Source organism: Colius striatus, chromosome 5, assembly GCF_028858725.1.
Source record: "Colius striatus isolate bColStr4 chromosome 5, bColStr4.1.hap1, whole genome shotgun sequence".
NCBI classification, from domain to species: domain Eukaryota; kingdom Metazoa; phylum Chordata; class Aves; order Coliiformes; family Coliidae; genus Colius; species Colius striatus.
In genome coordinates this window covers 20,119,432-20,131,055 of record NC_084763.1, presented here as the reverse complement: position 1 = coordinate 20,131,055, position 11,624 = coordinate 20,119,432, and the positions used below count along the sequence as shown (strand labels likewise).

General features: G+C 44.3%; 1 protein-coding gene across 1 annotated transcript in view; it reads left to right on the top strand.

Annotated features, from left to right (window-relative positions):
* The first annotated feature begins 769 nt into the window (after window positions 1-769).
* The window catches only part of KAT2B (lysine acetyltransferase 2B), a 43,928-nt gene continuing 33,073 nt past the window's right edge, over window positions 770-11,624 (top strand). Inside the window, exons 1-2 of the mRNA XM_061996199.1 lie at window positions 770-1,012; window positions 9,660-9,786. Coding sequence (XP_061852183.1) covers window positions 785-1,012; window positions 9,660-9,786 — 355 coding nt within the window. The 5' untranslated portion in view covers window positions 770-784. The remainder of the gene's footprint in view (window positions 1,013-9,659; window positions 9,787-11,624) is intronic.

Genomic DNA, 11,624 nt, shown 5'->3' with positions numbered 1-11,624 from the left:
TACAGAATTGCCATTTGTGGTTTCTTGCTGCTCAACCACTCTTTTTACATATGTGCAACGGAGCGTAATTACCTCAAAACTGAAGCACTTGTTTCTGTAGAATGTAGTTCCTATGGCGGGACCGTTTACTTAATTTTAGCTTTCAATTAAAAAGTAACCCCTTAAAGCAATAAATTGACCTGCTGTCAACACCTGTTCCTGGATAACAAACAAAACAAACAAACACCCTAAACCGTGATGTGAGGAAGTGAGCAGAGCTTTTGGATTTTCCTATATTTAAACCCGATATATTTATACATGGAATGAAATATCATCTAGGGGAAAATCCGCTTCCTTTGGAAGCGGCTGAAAAGTGCGTAGTGGGAAGATGCAACGGTTAAGTCAAACAAAATAGTGGCACGACGAAAGGGAGTGAAGGCTGTGGCAGTACCGCCGGGCTGCGGGAGCACGGCCGTTCCGGGCGCTGGACGCACCGGCCACCCCGCCTCTTTCCAGGGCAACCGTCTCCGCGGGCGGCCGGAGGCGCGGGCCGCCCTCTCCGAGCGCGCGCAGGGCATCGCGCGGCCCCGCGCAGGGAGGCGGGCGCGCGGCGGCGGGAGGCGGGTGCCGCTCCCCCCCCCCCCCCGCCCGGCGGGGCAGGAGCCGCCCGCGGAGCGGCGGGTCCCTCCTCCCGCCTCCCCCCCCCGGGAGCAGCCGGCGGCGGCGGCGAAGGGGAGGGTCCAGAGACGGGCGCACCGCGCCGCTCCGCACCGGCCGGACGGGCGGCTGCCGCCGCGCCGCGGGCATGGCGGAGCCGGGCGGCGCCGGGGTCGGGGCGGCGGGCGGCGGCGGCGGCGGGCCACAGCAGGGCTCGCCGGCCGCCGGCGGGGTGGCCGCCGCAGGCCCGGCCCGTAGCGCCGCCGAGAGCCCCGGGGGGCCCGGCTCGGCGCGCACCGCGGGGAAGAAGGCGCAGCTACGCGCCGCGCCGCGGGCCAAGAAGCTGGAGAAGCTGGGCGTCTACTCCGCTTGTAAGGTAGCCGGCCGCGGGCGCCCACCCGCCCACGGAGGGTGGGGATTGACGGGAGGGAGGGAGCGAGGGGAGGGCGGTGGTGGGGAAGGGCCGTGCCGGGCGGGGGAGGTGGCCCGGCTGCAGCCCGGCGCTACGCGCGGAAGTGGCGGCTCTGGCGGTGCCGGTAGATCTTGCTCCCTCCGCAGCTTTCCGGCAGCCGGTCACAAAAACAGACCCCGGGCGCGCCGGAGATGGAACTGCCGTGTCCATGCCGCCCTCCTCGAGCCGGGCGGCAGCGGCGGTGCCCGTCCCTAGTGTTCGTCTGTCTGGGCAGAGGCGCGGCGGGGAGCGCGGACACCCGCCTGCCCGGGGGGCCGCGGCCTTCCTGCCCCGGGCGAGGGCTGCCCGGCGAGCGCGGCGCGGCGGCGGCCTGACAGCGCGGAGCTGTCGACACCGCAAAGCCGCTGCCCCGAGCTGGCACGGTCGCCAGCCGCTTTGGCAGAGAAGCGAAGGGGCGCGGCCTCTCGTCTTAAAGTCTTTCCCCGTCGGTCACCTACCGCCTAACCCGGTGCCCGGACTGCCCTGCCAGCACCCCACTGGCTGTCTCTTCTCCAGTACCTGCTCGGAGCTTTCCTCGTATTTGGGAAACCTGCCCAGGGTTTCCCTGCACAAGCAGTTTCCCTGCACCTGCAATATTCTTTTTGGTAGGGGAAGCGGGACTTGCCTGTTCGTTGGCCAGCGCTGTCGCTGCGGGACAGCTGCCATTGTCTGTGCGTGTGCACACGCAGCGTGCGGGGGGAGGGAGGGGGCAATTCCTGGGCGCGCAGTCTGACATGTTCAGATTGGCAGTGCTGATGTCAAATCCACTAGTAACGCTTTCAGTCTTGACAATAGATGTTTCTGAGAAATGTGTGTCTTGTTTCTCTGTTCCCTTACTTTGGAGCCTCAAAAGGGCAACAGTTAAGTGAAAGGCCAAACTAAATGTTCAGAAGGTAAAAGTACAGAGGCATCATAGTATGGCTGTCCAGTCCTGTCGGATATAGTTGTATACTGAAGGCATAGTGCAATGCTGTCATTTGAGGGCAAATAAAGGAAGCCACACACGTTTCAGTTTCTTAGCTGTTTCCAAATGTGCAGGCAAGTATGCACTTTGGTGCATACTTGGGATTTTGCAAGATTATTCCTTGTGTCAATAAGTTAAAAGGAAGAACAATGTACTTTATTGCACACTCGTATTTTTATGTTACCAAGACTTGCTATTAAATGAAGCTGGTTGTGGGATGGGTAAGATTTTCAGAGGCAGTTGGGAATGTGTGTGCATAAATTACTTTTTTTTCCCTGATAGGTGCTTTTTCCTTCTTTTGATGTACTGCCACATCATCTTTGTGAGGGCAAAAGCCTTCTCCTGAGGTGCTTTGCATCACAGAGGTAGCTGTGTTGTGAAGCAAGTACAAGCAGCCTCGTCTCCACAAACCTTCTGCCTTTTTCAGAGACTCACCAGCCTCACATGTGCTCTGATGCAGGTGCTTTGCTGCAAGGGAGACAAGTGACATTTGGGAGAGGAGGAGGCTGAGGCCTACTGCTAGCCCTTCTTTCCCTCTTGCAGGGCTCTGGTGGTGGGGTATAATGTAGTGACAACTCGTATTGCCAGTGCTCTGATGGTATGTCCTTGCTGGACCTCTTCCCAGAGAAGTCCTGGGTGCCTGCTCTGTTGGCACTCCAGCAATAGATGGAGCAGGACCTATGGCTGGGAGCACCCCAGGGCCTCTTCCTCCCGCCAGGATCTCAGCACAGCTGCTCTATGTTTTGATTACAATGCAAAACCTACATTTGCTATTTCACTTCACTAATTCAGTGACAGGCAGCTTGCTTTCAGGTCTCAAAACAGAAGCAAGTAGACAGATGGGAAGCTCCTTGTTAAACTAATCAGGAGGCTTCTCCTGTAGGATAAAGGGGGAACAAAGGAGCAGGGTGGAAGAATGTGTTGTTTTTCTTCCCAAACACCTATCAGGTGCTCCAAAACGACCCTGCTTGTCTTGTAACATTAGTATTTTGCAGGAAACTGTAGTGGTGCAAAGTGTAACTGAACTTTTTCTTACTTTGGGTTTCAACTTGTCTTCAATTTCTTTTGTATTTCTGTGTGTGAGTGTGGAAGAGTGAGAGAAAGGCAAACAGACCACCTCTGATGAGGACACCTGTGTTCATTCCAGTAGTGGCCGTATGTGAATCTTGTGTAAATCTACCCTTAGCTGTACAAATTGGAGTGCAGAAAATAGGTAATGACATCCTCAGTGCTGATTACCTTCTGCCATGTAGAATTTGTTGCAAAATTCAGCATGCATAATTTGTTAGGAACTTACCCTCAGCACAGGCAGGAAGTGTGTGTTCATGAGCAATGATGGGCAGCAACATGAGTCTCCCAGGTGACAGCAGCAATGCTAAGCAGAAAAGGGTGTAAGGTACTGCTGTAGGGTAGGTACTGCTGTAGGGTAGGCTGCTCAGTCCCCAAGAGGTACCTCCTGGCCCTTCTTCAGCAATCCCTTTTCTTCACAGAAAATGCTGACAAAGACTGCTGGCAGAGACAGCTCCAGCATGCATGTGTTCTGAGAAGAATGAGTGAAGTTTAGGGAGCTGCTGCCCAGGCTAGAGAAACATGGTGTTTGTTTCTTTTTCCTACTAAAGAATTGGGATGGGAGAGTTTTACCTGTTGAGCTGCTCTGCTTTACTTTTTTCCCCTTTAAAAAAAAGACTGGGATGGAAGGGAGAGAACAAGTTCTCTCTTTTTCCTGTAAAAGAAACCTTCTTAAATGCCCAAATTTTTGTGTGGGTAGAAAGTGCTTTCTAAACAATAAGATATATATTAGGAGCTGGCACAGTTCTTCTGATTTCTGGAAATGCACAGTAGTGCTGTATGTGTAAGAGGGTTTGCATTTGGCACTTGCCATATCTGTGCATCTGTGAATGGCTGCATACATCGTTTTGGTTTTGTCCAGTGTGAAATTGAGCATTAGGCACTCTAGCTTGCAGCACTTTTATATAAAGGCAGCACTGTGTGGCTTACACACATAAATATATTTAATGAAGATGTAGGAGGAAGTTTCCTCAGCTTTTTTTTTTTTGCCCGGTTGGTTTACAGTATGTGAAAATACAACTCTCTGCAATCCCACTGGGAGTTTTTCTTATAAACAAGTTGAAATATGTACTATTTTAGTACACTAAGTTTTCTGTACAATTGGTTGTTTCTCATTATATGTATTTTGCAGTAATGCCTGGATGCATTTAATAAGAATTAGAGCCCAGTAGCCTAAGGCATTTGCTCAAGGAGCAGGGAATAATACCTCCTGGAAGAGAGACCTTGTGCTTAAACAAGATGGACAGAGAGTGAGAAGGGTTCTGATGAGATGACTCGGTCAAGGACCTATGGCAGGTGAGCGAGTGGCAGAGGCTGAAGTAAAATCTGGGTCCCAGGCTCCAGACCAACTGATGGCCCTTGGTAAAGGCACTTCTTCCTGCTTCTGGTCCTAGAGTTTTACACATAAAAAAATTGTTCATAGGGTAAATATACACCACCGTTTCTATAATGAAATATGGAATATTTTTTCCTAGTTTTCATGAGACAGACTTGTCTGTGTTATGATTGGACTCTGTATTAGTGAAGGTACAACTCCTTGAAACTCATCTGGAAATGTGATAAAGTTGTTTTCTGTAGAAGTATATAGGAGACATATGTCTGAGGCTTTCTTACCACAGTGGGGTGAATCTGTTTACAATGTCTAACGGGCCCATCTTCCTTTACATTAAACAAGAACTCTACCATTAACTTTACAAGGTGGGAATTGGTCCCCTATTATTAATAAAAAGCTTTATATGATAGCCTACATCTGTTCTTTAAGTCCAACTGGAAAATACAGGAAATAAAACACTTGGATTGATCAATAAATGAAGAACATGTCCTTAAAGCTAAATATTGAACTGATTCTTTTGTACTGTTAAAGATAAATGGGTCAGCTCATTTCCTGATGTGTATGAATGGCTCTCCAAGAAATGTCTAACTGTCTGATTGCTGGCTACTGAATGTTTGAGTAGGAAAAATATGTATTTTAAATTTGTGAATATATTTGTTGGTTTGTGTAATGTTCTTTTTTTAGAAGTATTGATTTGAGATTATGACTTTCAGGGAAAAAAAGCTTGTAGTGTATTTTACACGGCTTTTATGTTGTGAGAAAAAATATTCTTTCTAGAGTAGTTACACCTGCTGGAAATAAAAAGGAAAATCTGTAATGTCATGTGTATATAATTTGTTGAGTTTGCTTTACATTTCAGTTACCAAACAGGGCAACCTCTGTGGTTTTTCAGTTGGAAGAGCCCAGAAAAACAGCTGTTTTGAAACTCAGTTTTGTAACTACTGGGGTCTTTTACTTTGCAATTATTTAGCTTGAAGTTTGCATGTTTCTGTGCTAATTTCACTATCCAAAAAGGGAAGGAATGTTTCCATCCATAAGTTACTGTAGCATTCTTTCTTTATTCATCAGTATTTAGGCACCTGAAACCCACTTAAAGGGGCTGATATGGGCAATGTCGTAAGTTTCAGGTGCTTCCTTTTTAAATAAAAAATGCTAACAATATGTGTTGAAGTGTGTTGTATTGTTTTTTACTGTCCATTTTTTACCTGTTGTCATTATTTTCAGTATTTTAATGGAAATAGTAGCTTTAGTTTGTCCCAAATTGGAGTTTTCACTGCCCAGAGCTACTAGATAGATTTCTCAGGTTGTAACACTCCACCTAAAGTTGAAGTGGTAAGAAATTCCTGAAATTGTATTGTACCTTGCAAAATGTACATATTTTCTGCACTGTGGTTTGTTTGGGGTTTTGAGTTTTTTTTTTTTGGAGGGAGGGCAGGGAGTGGGCAACAGTATATAAATGCTCTGTTTTATTGTATTATACTCATCCAATTTTATTACAATCCACCAATGAAGATGAAGTGTTCATGATCCCCTGGCCTGCAAAGATGACAGCTGTTACTTTAAAGGCTTCAGTAAGGTAGAAGTCCTCCAACTTTCCCCACTGTCCTTATCAAATCTTTGCAGATGTCCCAGAAAACAAGGCTCCAAGGACTGGATGTGCCAGTTCAAATGCTTCTTTTCCTTCCTCTCCTCTAAACTATTTTGATCTTAAATAAGTTTTTGTGGAGGTGAAGTCATACTTTATTTTCTAATGGAAAGCAGATGAGTGACATTAAGTAAAAGGAAGAAAGACAGGAAAAAGCTGAAGATAGACAAAGAAAGCACCAAATGAACAAAACGCTGTAGAAGACTTGAAACAACTCAGCAATTTAAGCCACTGAGGAATGCACATTGCGTATTCGCTGCAAAATACTTGCACTGTCAACATCTACAATGAAAGCTTAGTTTTAAAGAGGACCTTTTTGAGTTGTGTTTCTCCTTGGTTAATATTTATGCTGATGCTGGTGTTTTATAGAGACATTAACAAAAAAAACCCCTTACCCTACTAGTTGTTTAAGAAAGGTCTCTGGAATAATTTGAACAATAAAAATTAACAACTACTTCAGAAAGATCTGGTAAGGAAATAGTACTGAGGGCAGAGAAAAATCTGCCATTGAACATGCTGTTTTTTATTCTTCTGTGGGTGGGTTGATATTTATTTTTGGCAGTTTAACTGAACTGTTACCGAGATTCATGCATCTGCTTGTTTGCATCTTTGCTGTTAATTATTGTGTGACACTAAAGTTTGTGTAGTTACTCACTGTTTTTAGTTTTTAGGCTTGGTAGTAAACATTATGTGGTGAGCTTCTGTGAAACACTGCTTCCACCCTGAGCAAAATTTCTCCAAAGGCTTTTGTTTAGTTTGAGGGTTTTTTTTTTTTGGATGTGTTTCATTGTGGAATAATTTAAGGCAATTAATAATAAGCATGATATTATGTCAGTAATTTACAGTCTTGAACGTTTGTCTGGACAGCTGCATGGGAAGGATAAAATCTTTCTTCCCTCATATAATATTCAATTCATCTTTGTTTGAAAACTTCTTTATGGTTGCTTCTTGAATTTTCTTTGGCGATAGTCTCATTTTCTGACAGTTTTTTTCTGTTAGAGCTTCTCTATCCTTGTCTTAACTGCAAAAACTTTCATGGCAACATTGCCTCTTCACAAAGCAAATGTAGATAGCTTACTTGGCATTGGTTTTGCCTGGCATGAGTTGCTGATTGAAAGCAGGGTTTCACATTATCTCACGGATGTCCAAAAGTTCTCATATCAGGGCAATCCTTGGTTCACGGGTTCAATCACTGATCTCTCTTTGTAGTCATTAAACTTAGAGAGGTCCTATAGGTCTGTATGACAAATAAATGTAAAACTGGCTCAATGCCTGTAACACTGTAAGAGATGGTTTCTGTTGTAAAACAACACTGGGCCTCCTTCACTTCTCTGTCAATCATATCACTCCTAGAAAATGTGATAGAAAAATAACAAAATTCACCATAAAACTTTTCAGATTTAATTTTATGAAACTTAAAAAAAAAAAAAGTTTTCGTTGTCTCCCTCATTTCATACTCTGACCTCTTTGCTGCCACGTTAGAAATCCCCGTGTCAGCAGGCAGTTGGCACTCTTGCAAGGAGCTTGGAGAGCCAGGGAGTTCAGGCTATGCAGTTTGTCCCCTTTCCAAGGGGAGTAGGTGGAAGTGGTTTTGCTGGGCACTTGCAGGTGGATTTCTGAGTCATCTTAATGGTTCTGGCTGCTGAAAATGCTCCTCACATCCCTTCCTACTTACCAAACTGCCCTAGGCAGAGGCCCAGGCCATGGCACCAGGGACCAAGAGCCCAACCAGATAAATACTGAAGTGTTAGAGATGGTAAAAACATCATGAGGTGCTCAGCAAATTGCAGGCGGCAGTTTTCTTGGTGCTCAGGCTGATGCATATTGAAATTACTTTCAAAGAACAAATTACCATCAGTCTGCAAAGCTGTCAGTCTTAGGGACTGGCAAACTGTGATGCTTTGTGCTTCTCCTGAGTTGTTTTTCCTTAGGTAAGATGGGATTTGGAAATATAAATGGAAAATTAGATAGATTTCTGAAATAGATTGTATTAAATACATTCAGAATCAGTTTTGAAAAATGACACATTAATGCTGGATATATTAACATCACAATCTCTCCTACTAAGGTTTGTGCAGTCATAAATATTATGCAGCAGTTGGCATACTTTCCTTGCTGAGGTCTTGGCAGTGCGAATTCATGACTATCTTGTTACAACCCAGTGCAGATATCTCTGAGCAATAGGAAAGCATGCTTTCATTCCCATTAGATCTTCAAATAGGCATATGAATGATCTTAGAAGTACCTTACCATCAAAATAACTACCATATCTTGCAATATGCAGAAGAAGATCCTGTCCTATAAAGTTTCTCGTTGGATAACTAGAATTGGTACTTGGAACTTCTGAATGTTTTGAGACACAATTACCAAAGTGACACCCTCACCCTTCATGGTCACCCCTTTTAGCTGCAGTCTATCAGAGGTGTATTATGCTGAGTGAACCAACTTTCTAGGTTAAGTGTCAGGTTGCAGTGGTAATGCCACTCTGTTTGGCATTCGTTGCTTTTGTGGCCAAGCCTTGCCTTAGACAGCATTCTCCAATAAGGCGGTTGTTGTTTGTTTATTTCAATATAATTAACCCTGCTTGGGTTGTCATGAGTTTAGTTTTAGTTGCATGGTTCCTTGTTGCTGGTATAGCTGACAAGGCACTGATAGATGTCTTACTTGTTAGATAACCCACAGAATCACAAAAGGGACCTCTAGAGATCATCTAGTCCAACCTCTTGCTAAAGGAGCTTCACTCAATCAGGTCACCTCTAGTGAAGGAGACTCCATGGTGTCCCTGGGCAGCCTCACCCTTACCGTAAAGAAGTTTTTCCTTATGTTTAAGTGGAAATTTTGTGTCCCAGCTTATGCCCATTATCTCTAGGCCTGTTGCTGGACACTACAAAAAAACCTGTCACCCCATCCTCACAGCATCCATCTTTTTAGGTACTTAAAAGTGTTGATGAGGTTCCCCCCTCCATAGTCCCTTTTTGAGGCTAAACACCTCAAAGTCCCGCAGTCTTTCCTCATAATACAGATGCTCTGCTCACTTCACTATCTTGGTTGTCCTCCACTGGGCTCTCTCTAGAGGTTCTTTGTCCCTCTTGAGCTGGAGAGCCCAAAACTGGACACAGGACTCAAGATGACTCCAGGACTCTACTCATCAGGGCAAAGTAGGGGGGGAGGAGAACCTCCCTCGACCTGCTGGCCACACTCTTCTTAATAAACCCCAAAATGCCATTGGTTGTCTTGACCACGGGGGCACATTGCTGGCTCATATTTAGTTTTTTATCAACCAGGACTCCCAGGTCTTTCTCTGCAGAGCTGCTGTCTGGCAGGTCAACCCTCAGCCTGTACTGGTGCAGGCAAACCCATTTCTGTTTAAATCATTAAAATTGTCTCAGTGGCAGGATCCATACATGTTGATATACCAGTAAATGTGACAACCCTGCGCCTCAAAACAAAGCTCCATCTGGTAATTAATTAATGCTACTTTTTATTGTTTTCAAAATAACACAGTTTCAGCAAGTTCCTGTGTTTCAGAATGTTGATTGATACTCCTTTGCTTTGATTTCAGGCTGAGGAATCCTGTAAATGCAATGGCTGGAAGAACCCCAACCCGCCACCCACGCCACCACGGGCAGAGCTGCAGCAGGCGGTGGTGAGCCTGGCTGAGCCCTGCCGCAGCTGCAACCACATGCTGGGTAAGCTTTGGCCTTTCTCTTGCAGCTCCATGCCTACAGCCAGAAATCTCTGCTCTTGTGAGACGGTGGCTGCGCCAAGACCTAGAAATGGGGGTTACAATTGGGCATAAATGTCAGATAACTTGGATGAAAATATATCAGAAGTATCCTAAAATGAGTTTTGAAGAAATCAAACTAAGGTGCAACTTCTAACAAGCCGGACATCTTATTGTTAAAATGTGAGATTACTGTTAAGCAATGTTAATATTTTGTGTAATGTATGCATTAGCCTCACATTATCATAGAATCACAGACTGATAGGGGTTGGAAGGGACCTTTAGAGATCATCCAGTCCAACCCCCCTGCAGAAGCAGGTCCATCTAGATCAGATCACACATGAACGTGTCCAGGCATGTCTTGAGAAACCTCCAGAGAAGGAGACTCCACACCCTCCTTGGGCAGCCTGTGCCGGGGCTCCCTCACCCTCACAGCAAACATTTTTCCTTATGTTTAAGTGGAGCTTTTTGTGTTCTAGCTTATGTCCATTACCCCTAGTCCTGTCAGCTGCCTTAGTTACATGAATGACTCTCTCCTGTAGGCTGTATTGTGCTTTCTTACTATAGAATAGACTATAAAATATTATTGAACGTGGATAAAGCAGGTACTTACTCTTGCTTACAAAAAGAACTGTGCCTTTTCTGTGTCTCAGAAAATAATATTGGGATTGTACATCTCAGTGCTGTCTAAGTTATTGTGCAGACAGCCTGCGTATCTTGGAAGCAACTGCTCAAAATCAACAATTACTGCTGTGGGGCTTTGTTTTTTTCTTCCAGACTGGTAATAAATAATGATCTGTTACCCACATAGCCTTAAAAAGAGTGGTGAATCACTGTTTTTTTTAAAAAGAATTTTGCTTATCCAAAGTAAAAGCTGTGTACATTAGCAAATATTGGATAAAAATTGAGATAAACTAAAATTCAGAACTAACTGAAAAGAAGCAGTTGCTATTTAATTTTCGTTGATGTCCAAAACTTAGGACAATAAGATAAGGAAATCTAAAATCTTCACAGTGGATCATTGTGGTTTGAAAATAATATTGTATTTTGTGTCGAATACTTAAAAAAAAAAAGGGATTTATTTCTATTTCCACTTTTTTTTAATGCCCTCCTTACATTTGATCTATGTTTGTGTTTCTCAGCAGATTGTTTTTCTGATATCTCTGAGTTCACTTGCAAAGATTAACAAATTCATAGCACCACAGAGACTTTGTTTGCTTTAGCCAAATTAGTTAGTTTCAGCCTTTCATCATGCAGCTTGTGTGTGCTCCTTTTGGTTATGCAGTTATGATAGCTTCTGTTTTCCATCCCTTTCATTCCTGGCCTTTGAAGAAAGAGTTTTGGGTTTTTTGTGGTTTTGGTTTGGTTTGTTTTTTTTTTTTTAATTTTACCAGATGTTGTGTCTGTCAGTTCCCAGTTCTTCAGCAGAATTTGTGAATGCCATGTAATTTGTAGAAAAATTCATCTCCTCTAAAGGCTGAGGCTGTTCTTGGTCTATTAAAAGATCTTACACTGCTCATTAGTTAGCGAACCAGGGAAAACTGGTACCAGTGACACGTACCTTATGGAACAAACTATATTTTTATTTACTGCTGCTTTTAGCTTCTTCCAGCTGCAGCTAATGATAATGTTTCATTTGAAGTAGCTGAAATTAACTTATTTCTGTCTACTTACCTACAGTTTGTGTTCTTTTTTTTTTGTCATCTGCCTGCTTATCTAGAACATGTGTTCTTCTGTTTGTGGCTCAGCTCCACAGATTGGCTCAATACCATTTTTTAATTAATATTTCTTTTATTTAGGCAG